Raw genomic sequence first — 27,701 nt, 5'->3', positions numbered from 1 at the left:
ATCTCCTGGTAGATGACTGCATTGACCCTGGACTTAATGAAGCACAGTGGACCAACACCAGCAGATGACATGGCTCCCCAAATCAACACAGACTGTGAAAACTTCACACTGGACTTCAAGCATCTTGCAGTGTGTGCCTCTCCATTCTTCCTCCATACTCTGGGTCCATGGTTTCCAAATGAGATGCAACTGACCAGGTCTGTTTTTCTTTAGCCCAGGTAAGACGCTTCTGACGTTGTTTGTTTTTCAGGAGTGGCTTGACAAGAGGAATACGACATTTGAAGTCCATGTCCAAGATCCGTCTGTGTGTGGTGGCTATTGATGCACTGACTCCAGCATCAGTCCACTCCTTGTGAAAGTCCCGAACACTTTTGAATGGCCATTTCCTGACAATCCTCTCCAGGCTGCTGTCATCTCTGCTGCTTGTGCACCTTTTTCTTCCACACTTTTCCCTTCCATATAACTTTCTATTAATGTGCTATGATACAGCACTTTGGGAACATCCAACTTTTTTTGTAATTACCTTTTGAGGCTTTCCCTCCTTATGGAGGGTGTCAATGATGGTTTTCTGCACAACTGTCATGATTCCCATGATTGTGATTCCTACTGAACCAGAATGAGAGACCATTTAAAGGCTCAAGAACCCTTTGCAGGTGTTATAGCTTAATTAGCTGATTAGAGTGGGACACTTTGAGCCTAGAATATTGCACCTTTTCACAATATTCTAATTTTCTGAGATTGTGGATTTGGGGTTTTCATGAGCTGTAATCATCACAATTATGACAAATCACGGCTTGAACTATATTGCTTTGCATGTAATGAGTCTATCTCATATATTAGTATCACCTTTTTAAGTTGCATTAGTGAAATAAATTAACTTTTGCATGATATTCTAATTTTTCGAGTTTAACCTGTATATTCTGATGAATTCATCAATGAGAATAAAGCAGTAATAATCAACCAGGGTATATGGAGCCACTAATGCACTAAAAGTACAAATTCACAAAAGTATTTTAGTCAATATTCACTTTCTCTTTGGTTCAACCCACGCAAATAATGATTAAAAGGACTGTAGTATATTTCCATACATAATTTATTTGTATGGTATATACTGTACTGAGTGTCAAAAAGTAAAAAGTCTTTGAACAAATCCCTTTTTTTATGATTTGGTCTCCCCAAGAAAAAAAAAAATATTTTACTTTTTGGCAAGAGATCTCCAAAAACTCAAGAAAGCAGTAAGTGTAGTTGTGCAGACTTGGGTTTGAATGGCATTGTGGAGGATTTTATTGTTTCTGAAGATTAATTATATGTTTGTTTTGACTGTAAAGGAAAAATTCAGTTTCCTGGCAAAGCTTCACAGCATAAACTTTTTTTTTTTTTTTTTAGTGTTTCTGGTGTTCTGGAGTTCGGTCAATATTTGTGAACTTCTAAAAAAGTTTCATTGGCTGAATTAGCTTTGAAATCACCAGGATAAAGTATTATATTTTGTATAGATGAAGGTTATTTGTATCTTATTCTTTGGCTGAGCAGATGCATCTGACATCATCATGAGTTTGGTCTCAAGTTACCCACTAATGCAAGTTACAACAGGAGGTGACAAGTTTATATAAAACCAGTGATTATAAGAAGTCATCTATACTTTTCTAAAAGCAAGGGACATGTTTATATATCCAGTATGTAGAATAACTCAAAATTGTAAGTGTCAGGTGTCAAATACTAGGAGCCATGGCCACCACAGTTTAAACCCTCTGTTAGAAACCTTATTGTCTCCTGTCTACCCATTATGAGGAACATAAAAGTACAAAAATAAATTGTTTTAATGTTAATGCATTGTAGTATTGTGCTGTTGCTTGTAAATAACTGAACAATCTCTTAAACTTGTGTGCTCTTTCTGAAGCATAAATGTTTAATTGTGACTATCATGTCCCTTTAAATGAGAACATGTGATAGGTTTATCTGTTGAACACTAGTCAAGCTTTAAAAAAACTCAAACATAGTCCAGCTTATCAATATAATATATTCGGGAAACAAATACTGCTCTTACTTTGCTGTGATCATAACTAGTTCCAGTCCTCACTTGGCATAAATAATCTACAGGAAAAGAAGTTAGTTCCATATCCAGGTCATCTACACAAAGAAACACCTGGAAGAACAACAGGAAAAAGGATTACTGGTTTGTGACCTTAAAATGGAAAAAGGTTTGTGACCTTATAATGGGAACCAGTTTAACAATAAACATTTATATTTTGTTCATTGCTGACCTATATTCATTCCAGCACATGTCTTTTGCTGCCGATTTACCTCAGTTAATATACTTATATTTTATTAATAAGATGAAGTGATACGTTGTGCTCAAACAAGGTGTCATGAAAGCCAGGAATCTTTGGTTTTTAATACAATCTATGACTGCACTGTTTTGATTGTATTTTTTCTTCTATGTCTTAAAAACTGAAATCTCTTTCAGAAATAATAAAGCAAATGTTTGCTGCACAATTATATATATATATATATATATATATATATATATATATATATATATATATATTTAAAGGGACAGTCTAGTCAGAATTAAATGTTCATGATTCAGAGCATGCAATGTAAAATAAATTTCCAATTCACTTTTATCGTCAAATTTGCTTTATTCTCTTGATATTCTTTGTGAAAGCTAAACCTAGGTAGACTCATATGCTAATCTCTAAGCCCTTGAAGGCTGCCTTTTATCTCAGTGCATTTTGACAATTTTTCACAGCTAGACAGCTCATGAATGCAATATAGATAATATTGTCCTCACTCCCGTAGAGTCAGCACTGATTGGCTATAATGCAAGTCTGTCAAAAAGAACTGAAATAAGGGGGCAGTCTGCATAGGCTTAATATAACCTTGAGGGTTATGCAGAATTGGGGAATGGGTAATAAAGGGATTAGCTATCTTTTTAAACAATAAAAATTCTGGAGTAGACTGTACCTTTAAGATTTATTTCTGAGGCCAAACATTAAGGGGTTGATTTATCAAAGCTTCGCACCCCTTATGACTGCAGGTTCTCACAAGAGAACCGGCAGTTCATATTTAACCAGCAGCCATGAGACCGCTGCTTTCCTAACCTTTCGCACACTTCTTAGACCGACCAAGGAGATTGACAGCTCCTGCCCGCGTGTGATTGGCTGTGCACGGGCAGGGGATGGGATTGCACGCAAGCGCAAAATAGCTCTCGTGTGCAATGCTGAATTCCGGCAGCGGAATTCAGCCCGCCAGAGGCAAGTTGCGGCAGACAGGGACGTGTATGTGTGCCCCTATCAGCTGCAGCTTTATAAATCAACCCTTAAGCCTTTTTATTAATTCTACTGCTGCAATAATGGATATAGAAGACCAAACTGCTTTAACTGGTACTAGTTCATGGCTGTTAACCTCTTGACTACTTAAAGGGCCTGCAACTTATTGCATAGCAGATGTACTGGTTTATGTTCCCCAAGTACAATATATGATGCTTTTGTGAGTTAAGTCAACTATAATATTCTAGTTTGATATTTCATGCTTCCAAATGTTCAGACATTACTTGACACTTTCATTTTGTGATGTTTATCAGAGAAAACTACTTATGCATCTTAAGGAAAATTGCTTTAATCAACTGGTATACCCTTCACAATTTTAATAGAAAGGAATTTAAGAGTTTGGTGTCAGTTTAACCATTTAAAAGCCATATATTTTTATTTCATATTTGTTTGTAGGCGGATTGTGTCATCCAGGAGAATCTCATGACCATGATGTAACGCTATATGCTCTGGTGGATGGAAAGAAAGAGCAGATTGCTATGGATACTCTTTCATATTCCTCCTATAAGGTACCATTTAGAATTGTATTGCTAAAATAAAAATAATGCATATTAATATGGTAATAATACTGTATGTCTCTTGTCATTGGTTCGCCCAATATAGGGCCATATTATTGGGTAGATTTATTAAATGTTGAGGGGACATGATTCGTTGCTAAATGCATTTCACTTTGCACAAGCTTTTCTGGTGAAATGCTTGTGCAATGCCAGCCCCTGCTCACTGTCGGAAAATCAGCCACTAGCAGGGGCTGTCAATCCTCCCCAAAAAAAGTAGCGGACATGTTAATTAGCACGCTGCTTCTTAACTTACGTTTCAGGCGAGTCTGAAACGATATACCTCTGAAGCAGCATCCGCTGCTTAATAAATGAAGCCCAATGAGTGGAGAGCAAACGTTTATCTCGGGGGTTTGCCCTCGTTGGGTTTACCACTCATATTACAAGTTGAAAGTAAACGCTATCACTTAAGGCGCAATTGTGATTTACACTAGAAACCTAGAATGATTACCGCAACTTCATAGCTCTGGTTAACTGTTTAGTGAAACATAAAAGTGTTACAACACACATCAAAAAATACATTACAAAGTATGTTTACACTCATAATAACGCCATCTAATAAAAGTTATTAAAATAACAAAATTGCACAAAAACATTATAAGGCTCAAAGAAATGAGGTCTCAGGTGTTAGAAAAAATGCAGGCAAAGGGCTTTAACATATATATATACATCATTAAAAATGTATATGTACAGTATGTATGTATGTATGTGTATATATATATATATATATGTTTATATATGTGTACATATGTCTTTATGTACATATGTATTTACAGATATATATACATATAAACACATAAATACATATGTACACATATATAGACTATGGCCCCAATTTATCAAGGTCTGTCGGGCCTGATCCGACAGTGCGGATCAGGTCCGACAGACCTCGCTGAATACGGCGAGCAATACGCTTGCCGTATTCAGCATTGCACCAGCAGCTCACAAGAGCTGCTGGTGCAACGCCTCCCCTTGCAGACTTGCGGCCAATAGGCCGCCAGCAGGGGGGTGTCAATCAACCCGATCGTACTCGATCGGGTTGATTTCCGGCGATGTCTGTCCGCCTGCTCAGAGCAGGGGGACAGGTTATGGAGCAGCGGTCTTTGTGACCGCTGCTTCTGAACTGCTGTTTCTGGCGAGCCTGCAGCCTGCATATCAGTATATGTTCTATGTATTTAGTAATATACATTTCTGTGTATATATATAGGAATAAATTTATATTGTACAAAAAAACATCATATATAGAAATGTAGAAATATGTATTTATGAATAAATAGAACATATTCCTGTTTGTGAAGAACATTGGAATGCAAAATATTCATATTTTCATGTCAGGTTAGCGCACTCGAGCATATGCGATCTGGTTTGCGCAAGAGTGGGGTGTTAGTTTTTTCTTCTTCATTGGCTTCTATGTAGACAAGTATCTAATTTTACATATCTCCAAATACAAGGTATTTCTCAAACAATCCTCTCACCCATTCATTGTAGCAGCAATGTCAGTAGGTCACAGGTCCTAGTCCTCAAAGCCATCAACAGCCCCAATATAAGTACTTTAAATAAAAAATCCCTTGTGATGTCTAGCTATATATTAACCATTATCAATATTATTTAGTGCAGCAGTGCAATTTCAAAAACTGTGTGCATTAAATGAAGCAGATACAATTCAGTGCAAAAATATAGATATATTATATAGATTATTTGCAATATTCTACATTATGTATAATAATATTTAATCGTTTTTATTAATATTTTTAATATTTTATATTTAATATTTGAATAACCCGAATTGAGGTTAGCAATTCTTCACGTGTGCTAACCCGACCATATTAGACCAAAATTGCAAACGCTGATGTGCTTTACGCATATTTTACTTTCCTATGTACGTAGGTTTATTTAACTACATAATTTTAAGTTCATTCTGATTGCTTAATCAGAGTAACCAAAAAGAATTGTGGGAGGTAAGCTCATATCAGATTTATGGGAGGTGAGCTCATATCAGATTTATGGGAGGTGAGCTCATATCAGAACTGTGGGAGCTGAGCTCATATCAGAATTGTAGGAGGTGAGCTCATATCAGAACTGTCTGAGGTGAGATTATATCAGAATTGTGGGAGGTGACCTCATATCAGAACTGTGGGAGGTGAGCTCATATCAGAACTGTGGGAGGGGAGCTCATATCAGAACTGTGGGAAGTGAGCTCATATCAGAACTGTGGGAGGGGAGCTCATATCAGAAATGTAGGATGTCAGCCCATATCAGAATTGTGGGAGGTGAGCTCATATCAGAAATGTAGGAGGTGAGCTCATATCAGAACTGTGGGAGGTGAGCTCATATCAGAATTGTGGGAGGTGAGCTCATATCAGAATTGTGGGAGGTGAGCTCATATCAGAACTATGGGAGGTGAGCTCATATCAGAATTGTGGGAGGTTGGCTCATACCAGAATTGTTGGAGGTCAGCACATATCAGAAATGTGGAAAGCTGACATATCCATATTGTGGGAGGTGAGCTCATATCAGAATTGTGGGAGGTTGGCTCATACCAGAATTGATGGAGGTCAGCACATATCAGAAATGTGGGAAGCTGACATATCAGAATTGTGGGAGGTAAGCTCATATCAGAACTGTGGGAGGTGAGCTCATATCAGAACTGTGGGAGGTGAGCTCATATCAGAACTGTGGGAGGTAAGTTCATATAAAAAATGTAGGATGTCAGCCCATATCAGAATTGTGGGAGGTGAGCTCATATCAGAATTGTAGGAGGTCGGCTCATATCAGAACTGTGGGAGGTGAGCTCATATCAGAACTATGGGAGGTGAGCTCATATCAGAATTGTGGGAGGTGAGCTCATATTAGAACTATGGGAGGTGAGCTCATATCAGAATTGTGGGAGGTTGGCTCATACCAGAATTGTTGGAGGTCAGCACATATCAGAATTGTGGGAAGCTGACATATCAGTATTGTGGGAGGTGAGCTTATATCAGAATTGTGGGAAGTGAGCTCATAGCAGAATTGTGGGAGGTCGGCTCATAGCAGAATTGTAGGAGGTTGGCTCATAGCAGAATTGTAGGATGTGAGATCATATCAGAATTGTGGGAGGTGAGCTCATATCAGAACTGTGGGAGGTAAGTTCATATAAAAAATGTAGGATGTCAGCCCATATCAGAATTGTGGGAGGTGAGCTCATATCAGAATTGTAGGAGGTCGGCTCATATCAGAACTGTGGGAGGTGAGCTCATATCAGAATTGTGGGAGGTGAGCTCATATCAGAATTGTGGGAGGTGAGCTCATATCAGAATTGTGGGAGGTGAGCTCATATCAGAACTATGGGAGGTGAGCTCATATCAGAATTGTGGGAGGTTGGCTCATACCAGAATTGTTGGAGGTCAGCACATATCAGAAATGTGGGAAGTTGACATATCAGAATTGTGGGAGGTGAGCTCATATCAGAACTGTGGGAGGTGAGCTTATATCAGAACTGTGGGAGGTGAGCTCATATCAGAATTGTAGGAGGTTGGCTTATATCAGAATTGTAGGAGGTTGGCTTATATCAGAATTGTAGGAGGTTGGCTCATACCAGAATTGTTGGAGGTCAGCATATATCAGAAATGTGGGAAGCTGACATATCTGAATTGTGGGAGGTGAGCTCATATCAGAACTGTGGGAGGTGAGCTCATATCAGAACTGTGGGAGGTGAGCTCATATAAGTATTGTAGGAGGTTGGCTCATATCAGAATTGTAGGAGGTTGGCTCATATCAGAATTGTGGGAGGTGAGCTCATATCAGAATTGTGGGAGGTGAGCTCATATCAGAATTGTGGGAGGAGAGCTCATATCAGAATTATTGGAGGGGAGCTAATATCAGAATTGTGGGAGGTCAGCACATATCAGAAATGTGGGAAGCTGACATATCAGAATTGTCGGAGGTTGGTTCATATCAGAATTATTTGAGGTGAGCTTATATCAGAATTGTGGGAGTTGAGCTTATATCAGAATTGTGGGAAGTGAGCTCATACAAGAACTGTGGGAGGTCAGCTCATATCATAATTGTGGGAGGTTAGCTCATATCAGAATTGTGGGAGGTCGGCTCATAGCAGAATTGTAGGAGGTTGGCTCATAGCAGAATTGTAGGATGTGAGTTCATATCAGAATTGTGGGAGGTGAGCTCATATCAGAATTAAGGGATGTGAGCTCATATCAGAATTGTGGGAGATGAGCTCGTGTCAGATTTGAGGGAGGTAAACTCAAAATAGAATTGTGGGAGGTGAGCTTATATAAAAAATGTGGGTGGTGATCTCATAGCGGATTTGTGGGAGGTAGGCTGATATCAGAATTAAAGGTGAGCTCATATCAGAACTATGGGAGGTGAGCTCATATCAGAATTGTGGGAGGTTGGCTCATACCAGAATTGTTGGAGGTCAGCACATATCAGAAATGTGGAAAGCTGACATATCCATATTGTGGGAGGTGAGCTCATATCAGAATTGTGGGAGGTTGGCTCATACCAGAATTGATGGAGGTCAGCACATATCAGAAATGTGGGAAGCTGACATATCAGAATTGTGGAAGGTAAGCTCATATCAGAACTGTGGGAGGTGAGCTCATATCAGAACTGTGGGAGGTGAGCTCATATCAGAACTGTGGGAGGTGAGCTCATATCACAACTGTGGGAGGTGAGCTCATATCAGAACTGTGGGAGGTGAGCTCATATCAGAACTGTGGGAGGTGAACTCATATCAGAATTGTAGGAGGTTGGCTTATATCAGAATTGTAGGAGGTGAGCTCATATCATAATTGTAAGAGGTTGGCTTATATCAGAATTGTAGGAGGTTGGCTCATACCAGAATTGTTGGAGGTCAGCACATATCAGAAATGTGTGAGGTGAGCTCATATCAGAACTGTGGGAGGTGAGCTCATATTAGAATTGTAGGAGGTTGGCTCATATCAGAACTGTGGGAGGGGAGCTAATATCAGAATTATGAGAGGGGAGCTAATATCAGAATTGTGGGAGGTTGGCTCATACCAGAATTGTTGGAGATCAGCACATATCAGAATTGTGGGAAGCTGACATATCAGTATTGTGGGAGGTGAGCTTATATCAGAATTGTGGGAAGTGAGCTCATACAAGAACTGTGGGAGGTCAGCTCATACAAGAACTGTGGGAGGTCAGCTCATATCAGAATTGTAGGAGGTCGGCTCATAGCAGAATTGTAGGAGGTCGGCTCATAGCAGAATTGTAGGATGTGAGATCATATCAGAATTGTGGGAGGTGAGCTCATATCAGAACTGTGGGAGGTGAGCTCATATCAGAACTGTGGGAGGTAAGTTCATATAAAAAATGTAGGATGTCAGCCCATATTAGAATTGTGGGAGATGAGCTCATATCAGAATTGTAGGAGGTCGGCTCATATCAGAACTGTGGGAGGTGAGCTCATATCAGAACTATGGGAGGTGAGCTCATATCAGAATTGTGGGAGTTGAGCTCATATTAGAACTATGGGAGGTGAGCTCATATCAGAATTGTGGGAGGTTGGCTCATACCAGAATTGTTGGAGGTCAGCACATATCAGAATTGTGGGAAGCTGACATATCAGTATTGTGGGAGGTGAGCTTATATCAGAATTGTGGGAAGTGAGCTCATACAAGAATTGTGGGAGGTCAGCTCATATCAGAATTGTGGGAGGTCGGCTCATAGCAGAATTGTAGGAGGTCAGCTCATAGCAGAATTGTAGGAGGTTGTCTCATAGCAGAATTGTAGGATGTGAGATCATATCAGAATTGTGGGAGGTGAGCTCATATCAGAACTGTGGGAGGTAAGTTCATATAAAAAATGTAGGATGTCAGCCCATATCAGAATTGTGGGAGGTGAGCTCATATCAGAATTGTAGGAGGTCGGCTCATATCAGAACTGTGGGAGGTGAGCTCATATCAGAACTATGGGAGGTGAGCTCATATCAGAATTGTGGGAGGTGAGCTCATATCAGAATTGTGGGAGGTGAGCTCATATCAGAATTGTGGGAGGTGAGCTCATATCAGAACTATGGGAGGTGAGCTCATATCAGAATTGTGGGAGGTTGGCTCATACCAGAATTGTTGGAGGTCAGCACATATCAGAAATGTGGGAAGTTGACATATCAGAATTGTGGGAGGTGAGCTCATATCAGAACTGTGGGAGGTGAGCTTATATCAGAACTGTGGGAGGTGAGCTCATATCAGAATTGTAGGAGGTTGGCTTATATCAGAATTGTAGGAGGTTGGCTTATATCAGAATTGTAGGAGGTTGGCTCATACCAGAATTGTTGGAGGTCAGCATATATCAGAAATGTGGGAAGCTGACATATCTGAATTGTGGGAGGTGAGCTCATATCAGAACTGTGGGAGGTGAGCTCATATCAGAACTGTGGGAGGTGAGCTCATATAAGTATTGTAGGAGGTTGGCTCATATCAGAATTGTAGGAGGTTGGCTCATATCAGAATTGTGGGAGGTGAGCTCATATCAGAATTGTGGGAGGTGAGCTCATATCAGAATTGTGGGAGGAGAGCTCATATCAGAATTATTGGAGGGGAGCTAATATCAGAATTGTGGGAGGTCAGCACATATCAGAAATGTGGGAAGCTGACATATCAGAATTGTCGGAGGTTGGTTCATATCAGAATTATTTGAGGTGAGCTTATATCAGAATTGTGGGAGTTGAGCTTATATCAGAATTGTGGGAAGTGAGCTCATACAAGAACTGTGGGAGGTCAGCTCATATCATAATTGTGGGAGGTTAGCTCATATCAGAATTGTGGGAGGTCGGCTCATAGCAGAATTGTAGGAGGTTGGCTCATAGCAGAATTGTAGGATGTGAGTTCATATCAGAATTGTGGGAGGTGAGCTCATATCAGAATTAAGGGATGTGAGCTCATATCAGAATTGTGGGAGATGAGCTCGTGTCAGATTTGAGGGAGGTAAACTCAAAATAGAATTGTGGGAGGTGAGCTTATATAAAAAATGTGGGTGGTGATCTCATAGCGGATTTGTGGGAGGTAGGCTGATATCAGAATTAAAGGTGAGCTCATATCAGAACTATGGGAGGTGAGCTCATATCAGAATTGTGGGAGGTTGGCTCATACCAGAATTGTTGGAGGTCAGCACATATCAGAAATGTGGAAAGCTGACATATCCATATTGTGGGAGGTGAGCTCATATCAGAATTGTGGGAGGTTGGCTCATACCAGAATTGATGGAGGTCAGCACATATCAGAAATGTGGGAAGCTGACATATCAGAATTGTGGAAGGTAAGCTCATATCAGAACTGTGGGAGGTGAGCTCATATCAGAACTGTGGGAGGTGAGCTCATATCAGAACTGTGGGAGGTGAGCTCATATCACAACTGTGGGAGGTGAGCTCATATCAGAACTGTGGGAGGTGAGCTCATATCAGAACTGTGGGAGGTGAACTCATATCAGAATTGTAGGAGGTTGGCTTATATCAGAATTGTAGGAGGTGAGCTCATATCATAATTGTAAGAGGTTGGCTTATATCAGAATTGTAGGAGGTTGGCTCATACCAGAATTGTTGGAGGTCAGCACATATCAGAAATGTGTGAGGTGAGCTCATATCAGAACTGTGGGAGGTGAGCTCATATTAGAATTGTAGGAGGTTGGCTCATATCAGAACTGTGGGAGGGGAGCTAATATCAGAATTATGAGAGGGGAGCTAATATCAGAATTGTGGGAGGTTGGCTCATACCAGAATTGTTGGAGATCAGCACATATCAGAATTGTGGGAAGCTGACATATCAGTATTGTGGGAGGTGAGCTTATATCAGAATTGTGGGAAGTGAGCTCATACAAGAACTGTGGGAGGTCAGCTCATACAAGAACTGTGGGAGGTCAGCTCATATCAGAATTGTGGGAGGTCGGCTCATAGCAGAATTGTAGGAGGTCGGCTCATAGCAGAATTGTAGGATGTGAGATCATATCAGAATTGTGGGAGGTGAGCTCATATCAGAACTGTGGGAGGTGAGCTCATATCAGAACTGTGGGAGGTAAGTTCATATAAAAAATGTAGGATGTCAGCCCATATTAGAATTGTGGGAGATGAGCTCATATCAGAATTGTAGGAGGTCGGCTCATATCAGAACTGTGGGAGGTGAGCTCATATCAGAACTATGGGAGGTGAGCTCATATCAGAATTGTGGGAGTTGAGCTCATATTAGAACTATGGGAGGTGAGCTCATATCAGAATTGTGGGAGGTTGGCTCATACCAGAATTGTTGGAGGTCAGCACATATCAGAATTGTGGGAAGCTGACATATCAGTATTGTGGGAGGTGAGCTTATATCAGAATTGTGGGAAGTGAGCTCATACAAGAATTGTGGGAGGTCAGCTCATATCAGAATTGTGGGAGGTCGGCTCATAGCAGAATTGTAGGAGGTCAGCTCATAGCAGAATTGTAGGAGGTTGTCTCATAGCAGAATTGTAGGATGTGAGATCATATCAGAATTGTGGGAGGTGAGCTCATATCAGAACTGTGGGAGGTAAGTTCATATAAAAAATGTAGGATGTCAGCCCATATCAGAATTGTGGGAGGTGAGCTCATATCAGAATTGTAGGAGGTCGGCTCATATCAGAACTGTGGGAGGTGAGCTCATATCAGAACTATGGGAGGTGAGCTCATATCAGAATTGTGGGAGGTGAGCTCATATCAGAATTGTGGGAGGTGAGCTCATATCAGAATTGTGGGAGGTGAGCTCATATCAGAACTATGGGAGGTGAGCTCATATCAGAATTGTGGGAGGTTGGCTCATACCAGAATTGTTGGAGGTCAGCACATATCAGAAATGTGGGAAGTTGACATATCAGAATTGTGGGAGGTGAGCTCATATCAGAACTGTGGGAGGTGAGCTTATATCAGAACTGTGGGAGGTGAGCTCATATCAGAATTGTAGGAGGTTGGCTTATATCAGAATTGTAGGAGGTTGGCTTATATCAGAATTGTAGGAGGTTGGCTCATACCAGAATTGTTGGAGGTCAGCATATATCAGAAATGTGGGAAGCTGACATATCTGAATTGTGGGAGGTGAGCTCATATCAGAACTGTGGGAGGTGAGCTCATATCAGAACTGTGGGAGGTGAGCTCATATAAGTATTGTAGGAGGTTGGCTCATATCAGAATTGTGGGAGGTGAGCTCATATCAGAATTATGGGAGGGGAGCTAATATCAGAATTGTGGGAGGTCAGCACATATCAGAAATGTGGGAAGCTGACATATCAGAATTGTCGGAGGTTGGTTCATATCAGAATTATTTGAGATGAGCTTATATCAGAATTGTGGGAGGTGAGCTTATATCAGAATTGTGGGAATTGAGCTCATACAAGAACTGTGGGAGGTCAGCTCATATCATTATTGTGGGAGGTTAGCTCATATCAGAATTGTGGGAGGTCGGCTCATAGCAGAATTGTAGGAGGTTGGCTCATAGCAGAATTGTAGGATGTGAGTTCATATCAGAATTGTGGGAGGTGAGCTCATATCAGAATTAAGGGATGTGAGCTCATATCAGAATTGTGGGAGATGAGCTCGTGTCAGATTTGAGGGAGGTAAACTCAAAATAGAATTGTGGGAGGTGAGCTTATTTAAAAAATGTGGGTGGTGATCTCATAGCGGATTTGTGGGAGGTCAGCTGATATCAGAATTAAAGGTGAGCTCATATCAGAACTGTGGGAGGTGAGCTCATATCAGAATTGTGGGATGTGAGCTCATATCAGAACTATGGGAGGTGAGCTCATATCAGAATTGTGGGATGTGAGCTCATATCAGAACTATGGGAGGTGAGCTCATATCAGAATTGTGGGATGTGAGCTCATATCAGAACTATGGGAGGTGAGCTCATATCAGAATTGTGGGAGGTTGGCTCATACCAGAATTGTTGGAGGTCAGCACATATCAGAAATGTGGAAAGCTGACATATCCATATTGTGGGAGGTGAGCTCATATCAGAATTGTGGGAGGTTGGCTCATACCAGAATTGATGGAGGTCAGCACATATCAGAAATGTGGGAGGTGAGCTCATATCAGAACTGTGGGAGGTGAGCTCATATCAGAACTGTGGGAGGTGAACTCATATCAGAATTGTAGGAGGTTGGCTTATATCAGAATTGTAGGAGGTGAGCTCATATCATAATTGTAAGAGGTTGGCTTATATCAGAATTGTAGGAGGTTGGCTCATACCAGAATTGTTGGAGGTCAGCACATATCAGAAATGTGGGAGGTGAGCTCATATCAGAACTGTGGGAGGTGAGCTCATATTAGAATTGTAGGAGGTTGGCTCATATCAGAACTGTGGGAGGGGAGCTAATATCAGAATTATGAGAGGGGAGCTAATATCAGAATTGTGGGAGGTTGGCTCATACCAGAATTGTTGGAGGTCAGCACATATCAGAATTGTGGGAAGCTGACATATCAGTATTGTGGGAGGTGAGCTTATATCAGAACTGTGGGAGGTGAGCTCATATCAGAATTGTGGGATGTGAGCTCATATCAGAACTATGGGAGGTGAGCTCATATCAGAATTGTGGGATGTGAGCTCATATCAGAACTATGGGAGGTGAGCTCATATCAGAATTGTGGGAGGTTGGCTCATACCAGAATTGTTGGAGGTCAGCACATATCAGAAATGTGGAAAGCTGACATATCCATATTGTGGGAGGTGAGCTCATATCAGAATTGTGGGAGGTTGGCTCATACCAGAATTGATGGAGGTCAGCACATATCAGAAATGTGGGAGGTGAGCTCATATCAGAACTGTGGGAGGTGAGCTCATATCAGAACTGTGGGAGGTGAACTCATATCAGAATTGTAGGAGGTTGGCTTATATCAGAATTGTAGGAGGTGAGCTCATATCATAATTGTAAGAGGTTGGCTTATATCAGAATTGTAGGAGGTTGGCTCATACCAGAATTGTTGGAGGTCAGCACATATCAGAAATGTGGGAGGTGAGCTCATATCAGAACTGTGGGAGGTGAGCTCATATTAGAATTGTAGGAGGTTGGCTCATATCAGAACTGTGGGAGGGGAGCTAATATCAGAATTATGAGAGGGGAGCTAATATCAGAATTGTGGGAGGTTGGCTCATACCAGAATTGTTGGAGGTCAGCACATATCAGAATTGTGGGAAGCTGACATATCAGTATTGTGGGAGGTGAGCTTATATCAGAATTGTGGGAAGTGAGCTCATGCAAGAACTGTGGGAGGTCAGCTCATATCAGAATTGTGGGAGGTCGGCTCATAGCAGAATTGTAGGAGGTTGGCTCATAGCAGAATTGTAGGATGTGAGATCATATCAGAATTGTGGGAGGTGAGCTCATATCAGAACTGTGGGAGGTGAGCTCATATCAGAACTGTGGGAGGTAAGTTCATATAAAAAATGTAGGATGTCAGCCCATATTAGAATTGTGGGAGATGAGCTCATATCAGAATTGTAGGAGGTCGGCTCATATCAGAACTGTGGGAGGTGAGCTCATATCAGAACTATGGGAGGTGAGCTCATATCAGAATTGTGGGAGGTGAGCTCATATTAGAACTATGGGAGGTGAGCTCATATCAGAATTGTGGGAGGTTGGCTCATACCAGAATTGTTGGAGGTCAGCACATATCAGAATTGTGGGAAGCTGACATATCAGTATTGTGGGAGGTGAGCTTATATCAGAATTGTGGGAAGTGAGCTCATACAAGAACTGTGGGAGGTCAGCTCATATCAGAATTGTGGGAGGTCGGCTCATAGCAGAATTGTAGGAGGTCGGCTCATATCAGAACTGTGGGAGGTGAGCTCATATCAGAACTATGGGAGGTGAGCTCATATCAGAATTGTGGGAGGTGAGCTCATATCAGAACTATGGGAGGTGAGCTAATATCAGAATTGTGGGAGGTTGGCTCATACCAGAATTGTTGGAGGTCAGCACATATCAGAAATGTGGGAAGTTGACATATCAGAATTGTGGGAGGTGAGCTCATATCAGAACTGTGGGGGGTGAGCTTATATCAGAACTGTGGGAGGTGAGCTTATATCAGAACTGTGGGAGGTGAGCTCATATCAGAATTATGGGAGGGGAGCTAATATCAGAATTGTGGGAGGTCAGCACATATCAGAAATGTGGGAAGCTGACATATCAGAATTGTCGGAGGTTGGTTCATATCAGAATTATTTGAGGTGAGCTTATATCAGAATTGTGGGAGGTGAGCTTATATCAGAATTGTGGGAAGTGAGCTCATACAAGAACTGTGGGAGGTCAGCTCATATCATAATTGTGGGAGGTTAGCTCATATCATAATTGTGGGAGGTCGGCTCATAGCAGAATTGTAGGAGGTTGGCTCATAGCAGAATTGTAGGATGTGAGTTCATATCAGAATTGTGGGAGGTGAGCTCATATCAGAATTAAGGGATGTGAGCTCATATCAGAATTGTGGGAGATGAGCTTGTGTCAGATTTGAGGGAGGTAAACTCAAAATAGAATTGTGGGAGGTGAGCTTATATAAAAAATGTGGGTGGTGATCTCATAGCGGATTTGTGGGAGGTCAGCTGATATCAGAATTAAAGGTGAGCTCATATCAGAATTGTGTGAGGTCGGCTCATGTCAGAATTGTGGGAGGTCGACTCATAACAGAATTGTGGGAGCTCGACTCATAACAGAATTGTGGGAGGTCGACTCATATCAGAATTGTGGGAGGTTGGCTCATATCAGAATTGTGGGAGGTGAATTTTGTTATGATTTTTGATGCACCTTAACAATTTTTCTGCACATTTTTGTGTGAATAGTTCTATTATTCGTTTTGTATGATTTTTAAGATTCAAATATTATAGTGCACATTTGTAATGTATGAATCTCCAACGCATACGAAAAGGCAGTATATGCCGCTTAACAAAACACCCTGTTTTCAAGGTAAAAAGTGTCTTTAGATCATTCCACCAGGGTAGCAGAAGGACTGGCGAGCATTCTTTAAAATCTCACCAGCCCAGAGAACTTTAGATCATCGTCCCATTGTCTTTAACTACATTCATATATAAATTACTTTATGCAGCCGAATAGTCTACTACCTATTACATTTTAAGGAGGCCTGGCTGTGACATAAAATACCAGATCTTTATATTGTCATGATCCAATATGCAGAGTTATGAATATGCAGTAAGACTAATATGCATAGAATTGGAAGCCAAATGAGAAGTCTGGTTGCTGTTTATACATGGTAGCACATTCCCTTTGCTTCTATGATATTTTCATTGTTTCCTTGTGTTATTATTTCATTTTTTTTCCTGCTATTTTTAGGTTCCATCTTTAGTCTCAGTTGCAATAAGCCCAGAGCTTCAGACTCCTGCAACTAAGTTTTGTCTCAAGCAAAGCAGTCATCGTGGACACAACCTCAATGTCTGGGCTGTGGATTTTCTCCACGTGCTACCGGTACTTCCATCCACAGAGTCCCACATGGTACAGTTTTCACTCAATCTGGGATGTGGTTCACATCAACCTGGAAACAGGTACAGTAATACATCTGTATATTATTTTATTATTTCATTTTTTTTGTGCCCAAGGTGTAAATCTCAGAACAAAATAAACATAAATGAGTTTTGTGATAAATATATTTTAAAGTTTTTGTTTAAAGCAAAAATAACAAGTTGTAGATAAATAGCCTCATTCTAATTTTTACTGTAAAATATATTTAATTCTACTGAGTCAAGTTTCATGACACTAATGCTATTTAAAAAAAATAAATCTTAAGTTGCAGAACAACCTTACAGCTTTTGTAATAAAACACAATGAGAGACATATATGGCACAGTGTGAGGCAGGAATTAGTATATCTCCGAAGAAGTAAAGAATGATTGTTTGTGAGGCTTTAAAGCAGGGGTATCAAGCTTAATGTACCTGGGGGCCATTGGCCAAGAGTTCTTCACCCATGGAGCCGCTTGGACTAAGTAAGTGCTATGAAACTGGGTATACTAGGAACTGGAAATTACATTTACCCAAATAGTAGTGTATGGTGGGAGTTCTAGCCCACAATAGACATACACAGTTGTCTATATTTATCTTGTGAGTGCGAAGTGAAGTGATAATTCTGGGAATGTATAACAACATTATCCAAGCATTTATCCAAGCAGTGCATGGTGGGAGTCTACACTGGACACTTGTCTTTATATTTATCTTGTGAGTGCCTATATAGAACATCAACTAGTTAAATTTCTTTGAACCCAAAAAGAAAATCGACAGCCCATATAAATGATGTACCTATTAAACAAGGGAGGGCCAGATGAAACTATCTTGAGGGCCACATATGGCCCAGGGACTGTACTTTGAGACCACTGCTTTGAATGGATACTAAAACCAATTTTTTTTTTCTTTTATGATTCAGATAGAACAATGCAATTTTAAGCAACTTTCTAATTTACTCCTATTATCAATTTTTCTTTGTTCTCTTGCTATCTTTATTTAAAAAGCAGTAATGTAAAGCTTAGGAGCGGGACCATTTTAGGTTAAGAACCCTGGATAGCGCTTGCTTATTGGTGGCTACAAGCATAACCCAGGATTTTAACCCAAAATGGTCCGGTTCCTAAGTTTTACATTCCTGCTTTTTAAAAAAAGACTTTAGGGTCTGTTTCAAACTGCAAGGAGGTTGAGAGAACTGTGGAAAGCTGTCTTTAGATCTCAAACAAAAGTGTTGTAGGGGATACAGATGGTAACGAGGGGCAACCTACAGTACACAGTTGTTCCCTGGATGTTTTACCGCTTCATCAACTTTTTTTTTTAAGCCATGGGGGCATATTTATCAAAGTACGAGTGGACATGATACGATGTAGCATACGCTGTCAGCATTTATCATTGCACAAGCCGTTCACCAGAACGGCTTGTGCAATACCGCCCCATGCAGATTCATGGCCAATCGACTGCTAGCAGGGGGTGTCAATCAACCCGATCGTATTCGAATGGGTTGATTTCTGTCCGCCGCCTCAGAGCAGGCGGACAAGTTATGGAGCAGCGGGGTTCACCGAAAACAAGGGCCCGATAATTCGTCCCCTTACACTTCTAGTGCTGCATAGGCTTTCGCTTGAGTGCAAACCATAACTTTCAACTTGTAATATCAACGCTATATTTAGTGCAATCGCACTAATCTTCTATGTAATATATGATTAACCATGGGCTTGTAATATCAAGTTGCGTGCTAATATTAGTCCAGCGACACTGCTTATTGCGCCCCACACTAGCATTAGCTTGCCACTTGTAATCTGGCCCATCTAGTGCCATTCCAATTTATCAGAATTAAAGGGATACTGAACCCAATTTCTCTTGTTAAGTGTATCCAGTCCACGGATCATCCATTACTTATGAAATATATTCTCCTTCCCAACAGGAAGTTGCAAGAGTCCACCCACAGCAAAGCTGCTATATAGCTCCTCCCCTAACTGCCATATTCAGTCATTCTCTTGCAAGCCTCAACATAGATAGGAGGTCGTGAGAGTCTGTGGTGCTTTCTACTTAGTTTATTCTTCAATCAAAAGTTTGTTATTTTTAAATGGCACCGGAGTGTGCTGTTTATCTCAGGCAGTATTTGGAAGAAGAATCTGCCTGCGTTTTTCTATGATCTTAGCAGACGTAACTAAGATCCATTTGCTGTTCTCACACATTCTGAGGAGTGAGGTACTTCAGAGGGGGAATGGCGTGCAGGTTTTCCTGCAGATAAGGTATGTGCAGTAAAATATTTTTCTAGGAATGGAATTGACTAAGAAAATACTGCTGATACCGAAGTAATGTAAGTAAAGCCTTAAATGCAGCGATAGCGACTGGTATCAGGCTTATTAATAGAGATACATACTCTTATAAAAATGTGTTTTAAAACGTTTGCTGGCATGTTTAATCGTTTTTTAACGTACATTGGTGATAACACTGTAATGTTGGTATAGCCTTAAATGCAGTAAAAGCGACTGGTATCAGGCTTATTAATAGAGATACATACTCTTGTAAAAATGTGTTTTAAAACGTTTGCTGGCATGTTTAATCGTTTTTTAACATATGTTTGGTGATAAAACTTATTGGGGCCTAAGTTTTTTCCACATGGCTGGCTTAAATTTTGCATAGAAACAGTTAAATGAAGCTTCCCACTGTTGGCTGTGGCAGTTTGTTGTGTCTGTTTTTAAAAAAAACGTCTATGTTGTTTTTTTTATCTGTTTTTTGCATTAAGGGGTTAATCATCCATTTGCAAGTGTGTGCAATGCTCTGTTACCTTATTACATGTACTGTAAAAATTTCGTTTGTTTTACTGCCTTTTTTTTTTTTTTTCACTGTTTTTCAAATTTTGACAAAATTTTGACACAGTAACGTTTTATATATTTGCTTGTTAACTTGATTTAAAGTGTTTTCCAAGCTTACTAGTCTCATTATTAGTCTGTTCTAACATGTCTAACATAGAGGAAGCTCTGTGTTCATTATGTTTTAAAGCCATGGTGGAACCCCATCTTAGAATGTGTACCAGATGTACTGATTTCATGTTAAACAATAAAGATCATTTTTTGTCTTTAAAAACATTATCACCAGAGGATTCTGTCGTGGGGGTAGTTATGCCGACTAACTCTCCCCACGTGTCAGACCTTTTGACTCCCGCTTTAGGGACTCACGCTCAAATGGCGCCAAGTACATCAAGGGCACCCATAGCGTTTCTTTTACCAGGGGATTCTGTCGAGGGGAAAGTTATGCCGACTAACTCTCCCCACGTGTCAGACCCTTCAACTCCCGCTTCAGGGACTCACGCTCAAATGGCACCAAGTACATCAAGGGCGCCCATAGCGTTTATTTTACAAGACATGGCAAAGGTGGTGAATAATATTCTGGCAGCAGTATTAGTCAGACTACCTGAAATTAAAGGAAAGCAGTTAGCTCTGGGGGTAGATACAGAGCATACAGACGCTTTAAGAACCATGTATGATACTACCTCACAATATGCTTAGTCTGTGGGTGATTTTTTTTTTTGACTCAGGGAAGATGATTTAACCTGATTCTGATATTTCTACATTTAAAATTTATGCTTGAGAACCTCCACTTGTTGCTCAGGGAGGCTTTGGCTGCTCTGAATGAATGTGTACAATCGCAGGGCCAGAGAAATTGTGTAGACTGGATAAATAATATGCAGTGCCGGTGTGTACTGATGTTTTTCCAATACCTAAAGAGGTTTACTAAAAAATTTTTAATAAGGAATGGGATAGACCAGGTGTGCCGTTCTCTTCCCCTCCTATTTTTTAGAAGAATGTTTTCTAATAGTTACCACCACACGGGACTTCTGGCAGACAGTTCCTAAGGTGGAGAGAAGAGTTTCTACTCTAGCTAAGCGTACCACTACCTCTGACGAGGACAGTTGTGCTTTTTAGATCCAATGGATAAAAAATGTTTATTCAACAGGGTTTTATCCTGCAGCCCCTTGCATACATTGCTTCTGTCACTGCTGCTGCGGCGTTCTGGGTTGAGTCTCTTGATGAGGCTTTACAGTTAAGCGACTCCATTGGATGAATATATTTGACAAGCTTATGCTAGCCAATTCCTTTGTTTTCTGATGCCTTGTTCATTTGACTAGACTAACGGCTAAGAATTCTGTTTTTTACTATACTGGCGCGCAGAGCGCTATGGCTTATATCATGGTCAGCTGTCGTGACTTTAATAAATAAGCTACTTAACTTCCCTTCAAGGGGCAGACCCTATTCGGGCCTGGTTTGAAGGAGATTATTGCTTATATCACTGGAGGAAAAGGTCATGCCCTTCCTCAGGATAGGTCCAAATCAAGGGCCAAAAAAAAAAAAAAAAAAAAGGTCTAATTTTCGTGCCTTTTAAAAACTTCAGGGCAGGTGTGGCATCCTCTTCCTCTAAGGCAAAACAAGAGGGAATTTTTGCTCAGTCCAAGGCGGTCTGGAGACAATCGGACCTGGAACAAAGATAAGCAGGCCAAGGAGCCTGCTGCTGCCTCTAAGGCAGCATGAAGGAACGGACCCCTATCCGGTAACGGATCCTATAGGGGGCAGACTTTCATTCTTCGCCCAGGCGTGGGCAAGAGATGCCCAGGATCCCTAGGCATTGGAATTTATATCCCAGAGATATCTTCTGGATTTCAAAGATTCCCCCCCAAAAAAAGGGGAGATTTCGCCTTTCACAATTATCTGCAAACCAGATAAAGAAGGAGGCATTCTTACATTGTGTACGAGATCCATCCAGTTCCAAGAGAGGAACAGGGACAGAGTTTTTACTCAAATCTGTTTGTGGTTCCCAAGGAGAGGGAACCTTCAGACCTATTTTGGATCTAAAGATCTTAAACAAATTCCTCAGAATTCCGTCATTTAAGATGGAAACTATTCGTACCATCTTAACTATGATCCAGGAGAGTCAATAGAGGACTACAATGGATTTGAAGGATGCTTATCCTCACATTGTGATGCATAAAGATCACCATCGTTTTTCAGGTTTGCCTTTCTAGACAGGCATTACCAGTTTGTAGCTCTTTCCTTTGGGATATCTACAGCCCCAAGAATCTTTATGGAGGTTCTGGGGTCGCTTTGGCGGTCCTTAGACCGCGGGGCATAGAAGTGGCCCCTTATTTAGACGACATCCTGATACAGGCGTCAAACATCCAAATTGCCCAGTCTCATACGGACGTAGTACTGGCATTTCTGAGATCACATGGGTGGAAAGTGAACAAGGAAAGAGTTCTCTATCCCCAATCTCAAGGGTTTCCCTCCTAGGAACTCTGATAGATTCTGTAGAAATGAAAATTTACCTGACGGAGTCCAGGTTGTCAAAGTTTCTAAATTTCTGCTGTGTTTTTTCATCCCATCCGCGCCCTTCGGTGGCTCAGTACATGAATGAAATCGGCCTAATGGTAGCGGCAAGGGACATAGTACCGTTTGCACGTCTACATTTCAGACCGCTGCAACTATGCATGCTCAGAGGAACGGGGATTACACAGATTTGTCCCCCTGTTAAACCTGGACCAAGAGACCAGAGATTCTCTTCTCTGGTGACTATGTCGGGTCCATCTGTCCAAGGGTATGACCTTCCGCAGGTCAGATGGGACAATTGTTACAATAGATGCCAGCCTTTTAGGTTGGGATGCAGTCTGGAACTCCCTGAAGGCTCAGGGATAGTGGACTTAGGAGGAGACCCTCCTTCTAATAAATATTCTGGAACTGGGAGTGATATTCCATGCTCTTCAGACTTGGCCTCAGTTAGCAACTCTGAGGTACATCATACTCAGTCGGACAATATACACGACTGTGGCTTACATCAGCCATCAAGGGGGAACAGAAGTTCCCTAGCGATGTTAGAAGTCTTACAATAATTCACTGGACAGAGACTCACTCTTGTCTATCAGCTATCCATATCCCAGGTGTTGAGAACTGGGAGGTGGATTTTCTAAGTCGTCAGACTTTTCTTCCGGGGGAGTGGGATTTCCTCCGGAGGTCAAGACCAAGCAGGAGAGGGCTTTGGTGTTTTTGACAGCGCCTGCGTAGCCACGCAGGACCTGGTATGCAGATCTGGTGGACATGTCATCCTTTCCATCACGGTCTCTGCTTCTGAGACAGGTCCCTCTACCTCAGGGTCCTTTCAACCATCTAAATAGAATCAATCTGAGATGGACTGCCTGGAGACTGAACGCTTGATGTTATCAAAGCATGGCTTCTCCGAGTCAGTCATTGATACCTTAATACAGACATGAAAGCCTGTCTCTAGGAAAATTGAACATAGATATGGTGTAAATATCTGATTGTTATGAATCCAAGGGTTACTCATGGAGTAAAGTCTGGATTCCCAGGATATTATCTTTTCTCCAAGATGTTTTTGAGAAAAGGGTTGTCAGCTAATTCCTTAAAAGGGGACAGATTTTTACTCTGTCTATTTTTTTGCACAAGCGTCTGGCAGGTATTCTAGACGTTCAGGCATTTGGTCAGGCTTTGGTTAGATCCAAGCCTGTGTTTAAAACTGTTGCTCCACCATGGAGCTTAAACCTGATTCTTAAGGTTCTTCAAGAAGTTCCGTTTGAACCTTTTTTGTTCCATAGATATCAATCTTTATCTTGGAAAGTTCATTTTGGGTAGCTAATTCCTCGACTCGTAGAGTCTCCAAGTTATCTGTGTTACAATGTGATTCTCCTTATCTGGTCCTTCGTACGGATAAGGTAGTCCTGCGTACCAACCTGGGTTTTTTCCTAAGGTGGTATCTAACAAGTACATCACTCAAGAGATAGTTGTTCCATGCTTGTATCCTAATCCTTCCTCAAAGAAGGAACGTCTATTACACAATATTGGACGTGGTTTGTGCTTTAAAGTTTTACTTACAAGCTACTACAGTTTTCATCAAACGTTCACCTTGTTTGTTGTCTATTCTGGACAGAGGAGAGGTCAAAAGACTTCAGCAGCCTCTCTGTCTTTTTGGTTAAAAAGCATAATTCATTTAGCTTATGAGACTGCTGGACAGCAGCCTCCTGAACGGATTACAGCTCATTCTACTAGAGCTGTGGTTTTCACTTGGGCCTTTTTTAAATGTGGCTTCTGTTGAACAGATTTACAAGACGGAGTCTTGGTCTGCGCTTCATACTTTTCAAATTTAACAAATTTGATACCTTGCTTCTTCGGAGGCTATTTTTGGGAGTAAGGGTTTTTTACAGGCAGTGGTAACTTCCGTTTAAGTACCTGCCTTGTCCCTCCCATCATCCGTGTACTTTAGCTTTGGTATTGGTATTCCATAAGTAATGGATGATCCGTGGACTGGATACACTTAACAAGAGAAAACATAATTTATGCTTACCTGATAAATTTATTTCTCTTGTAGTGTATCCAGTCCACGGCCCGCCCTGTCACTTTAAGGCAGGTAATTTTTTCATTTGAACTACAGTCACCACTGCACCCTATGGTTTTTCCTTTCTCTGCATGTTTTCGGTCGAATGACTGAATATGGCAGTTAGGGGAGGAGCTATATAGCAGCTTTGCTGTGGGTGGACTCTTGCAACTTCCTGTTGGGAAGGAGAATATATTTCATAAGTAATGGATGATCCGTGGACTGGATACACTACAAGAGAAATAAATTTATCAGGTAAGCATAAATTATGTTTTTATTATTTTGTGATTCAGATAGAGCTTGCAATTTTAATCAACTTTTTAAGTTACTCATATTATCAATTTGTCTTTGTTCTCTTGCTATCTTTATTTGAAAAAGAAAGTCCAGAACCCTGGACAGCACTTGTTTATTGGTGGATGAATTTATCCACCAATCAGCAAGAACAACCCAGGTTGTTCACCAAAATGGTCCGACATCTAAACTTGCATTCTTGCTTTTCAAATATAGATACAAAGAGAATGAAGGACATTTGCTAATAGGAGTAAATTAGAAAGTTGCTTAAAATCGCTTGCTGTATCTGAATCACAAAAGAAAGCAATTGGGTTCAGTGTCTCTTTAAATTACCAAGTACGTCAAATAAGTTTTCATGTTTTGTTTTGGTGGGGTTTTTTGTCTTTTTTTTTTTTTCTTAATTCAAACCAAGTCCAAGTTGTTAAAAAACCCTTTGTTAAGTCATTTATTAAACATATTTGTTATGCTTGTGCCACAAAAACTCTACCTATACATTGCACAGTGCCAATTAAAAGGGGCACTGTACTGTTTTCCCTTAATGTGTTTCAATTTATTTGTCTGGGGCAAGTGGAACATTACATCCCCATACCTGTGTGTATAATACTGTAGAACATAGTTTGTGATATTGTCTTTACTATATATATAAACTAATTTATGGTACAGTGTTGGGTTTCTGAGTGTCAGCTACATATTGCAATTTATGGTCCTGGCAGGAGGGTTTAGGAAGGTTGACAGGTCTTTTTAAAACATTAAGGGAAACAAATGGAGATTTATTTGTGGAAAACTTTTTTTCATTTCCCCAACAGCATCAGTTTGGAATTCTCAACAAATCATGGTCACACCTGGTCTTTACTGCACTCAGAATGCCTGCCGGAGCTTTGTGCCGGGCCTCATCTTCCTCACAGTACTATCTACTCATCTGACAACTACAGTGGGTAAGGAACTGATGTGCTCCAGCCTTCTCTTGCAGGTAAACGTGCAGGGGAAAGGATAAATGGTTAAGAGGTCTCCCTCTGTACATACATTCATTTATATTTACAAACTTTTTTATAGTTATAAAATGTAACATAGAAGTTAATTATATATATATATATATATATATATATATATATACACACATACACATATAAACATACACACACTTTCTCTCTCTTTAAAAAAAAAATACATATTATTTTTAAATACATTTACCTGCAGTCATTTAGGTTAGTTCTGTTAAAGGTACAAGTCAGTTAAAAAGTCAAGTTAGGCCGGTGTGCGTTCTCCCCCCCCCTCCCTCCCTCCCCCACCGGTGCTGCGTGGGAGGGACCGGGCCCGGACCTGGACGGGAGGTTGGAAGGGTGAATTGCTCCTGTCTTGCCGTCGCTGCTTGGTGACGTTCCGCTCGCTCCCCCCCACCGGTGCTGCGTGAGGGGAGCTGAGCGTGGACCGCGATTGGATCTGCAGAGAAGGAGCCGCCGGTGGCATTCATCTGGACCATATGCGGCACTGAGACACCCGGAATTCAGGCTGCTAAGGTTGGCGGCGGGCAGATAAAGAACGCAAGAAGGGGTAAGTTTTCATGAACTTACATCTCTGCTACATCGTATGTTTGGCTGACAAGTTTTGAGTTTGAAGCAGACTTCTAAAAAGATCATAATTCAGAAGGGAAAAGAAAAGTAATTGAGTCGGGGGATAACAAATCGAAAAGGTTGTGGCTTCTCTTTGTCTGAGACGAATAAAAAATAACCAGTAACTTGGGAAATAGTTGATGGTAGTGGCTAAATATACTTTGACTATTTTATAACAAAAGCCCAAAAGGGAAGTAACACATAAGCTAAACAATAATTAAAGAAGAGAAATTTAAAGTTGAAAAGACTTTGGACTGGCTGATTGAGCATTATCATATTTTCTTTGGCTATTGTCAATATTGCAAAAGTAATAGTGAACTGAATCTATAATAATTTGTTGGCCACATTTTTTCTATTTATAGATTTTCTTGTTTTTTGCTGAATTTTCTTTTTCTTTTGGGGTTTCTCAATTTTCCTGTTTTTTTCTTGTGGTATTATAATTGTTATTAAATTATTATAATTTAGTTAGGTGACATAAAGCCTAGGTTTCAATTCTGAAAAATTACCTAAATCATATTAGCAAATTTTGGTTAATTGATAATATAGAGGGCTTAGGGGAACTAGTAAATAAAGCATAATGTAACTCAAACTACCCCTATATTTATCTAGGAACTGAGATTTATATGGTTTGAGTCCTGTATTTGGTAGCCATTTACTAACTAACTCCTCATTTTTGCATGTGTTAAACCTCCTTTTTTTGCTTAACAGTGTGAAGGTGTAGAGTTAAGAGGGTAATATTAGCAGAAAGTAATAACTGACTTTTTGACTTTTATATGTTGTTTTTGAACACTGTTTTATATTGAAAACTATCTAAGGATGTTTAACACTAGTATTATTTAACAAGGATTTTCCCTTTCTTTTTTCTGAATTTAGATTTAAAAATTGTTAGATCTTGGTATCTGATAAGTTATATTTAGAGTATCTTGGGCCTGAGGGCATCATTATAACTAATAGAATTAACGTTAACAGGTAACACTATAGAATAGGTAACTTGTTTAATTTATTAGCCCTCCTCTATACTGTCATTTAACCTATATACATGACTTGGTGAACGAGTTTAAGTACACTAATTTGATT

General features: G+C 40.6%; 1 protein-coding gene across 1 annotated transcript in view; it reads left to right on the top strand.

The window, feature by feature from the left end:
• The window catches only part of RELN (reelin), a 957,839-nt gene that overhangs the window by 576,930 nt on the left and 353,208 nt on the right, over positions 1-27,701 (top strand). Inside the window, 3 exon segments of the mRNA XM_053716545.1 lie at positions 3,726-3,838; positions 17,189-17,397; positions 25,821-25,949. Coding sequence (XP_053572520.1) covers positions 3,726-3,838; positions 17,189-17,397; positions 25,821-25,949 — 451 coding nt within the window.

The sequence above is a fragment of the Bombina bombina genome, chromosome 6, assembly GCF_027579735.1.
Source record: "Bombina bombina isolate aBomBom1 chromosome 6, aBomBom1.pri, whole genome shotgun sequence".
NCBI lineage: Eukaryota > Metazoa > Chordata > Amphibia > Anura > Bombinatoridae > Bombina > Bombina bombina.
This window is presented reverse-complemented; position numbering and strand designations above follow the sequence as displayed.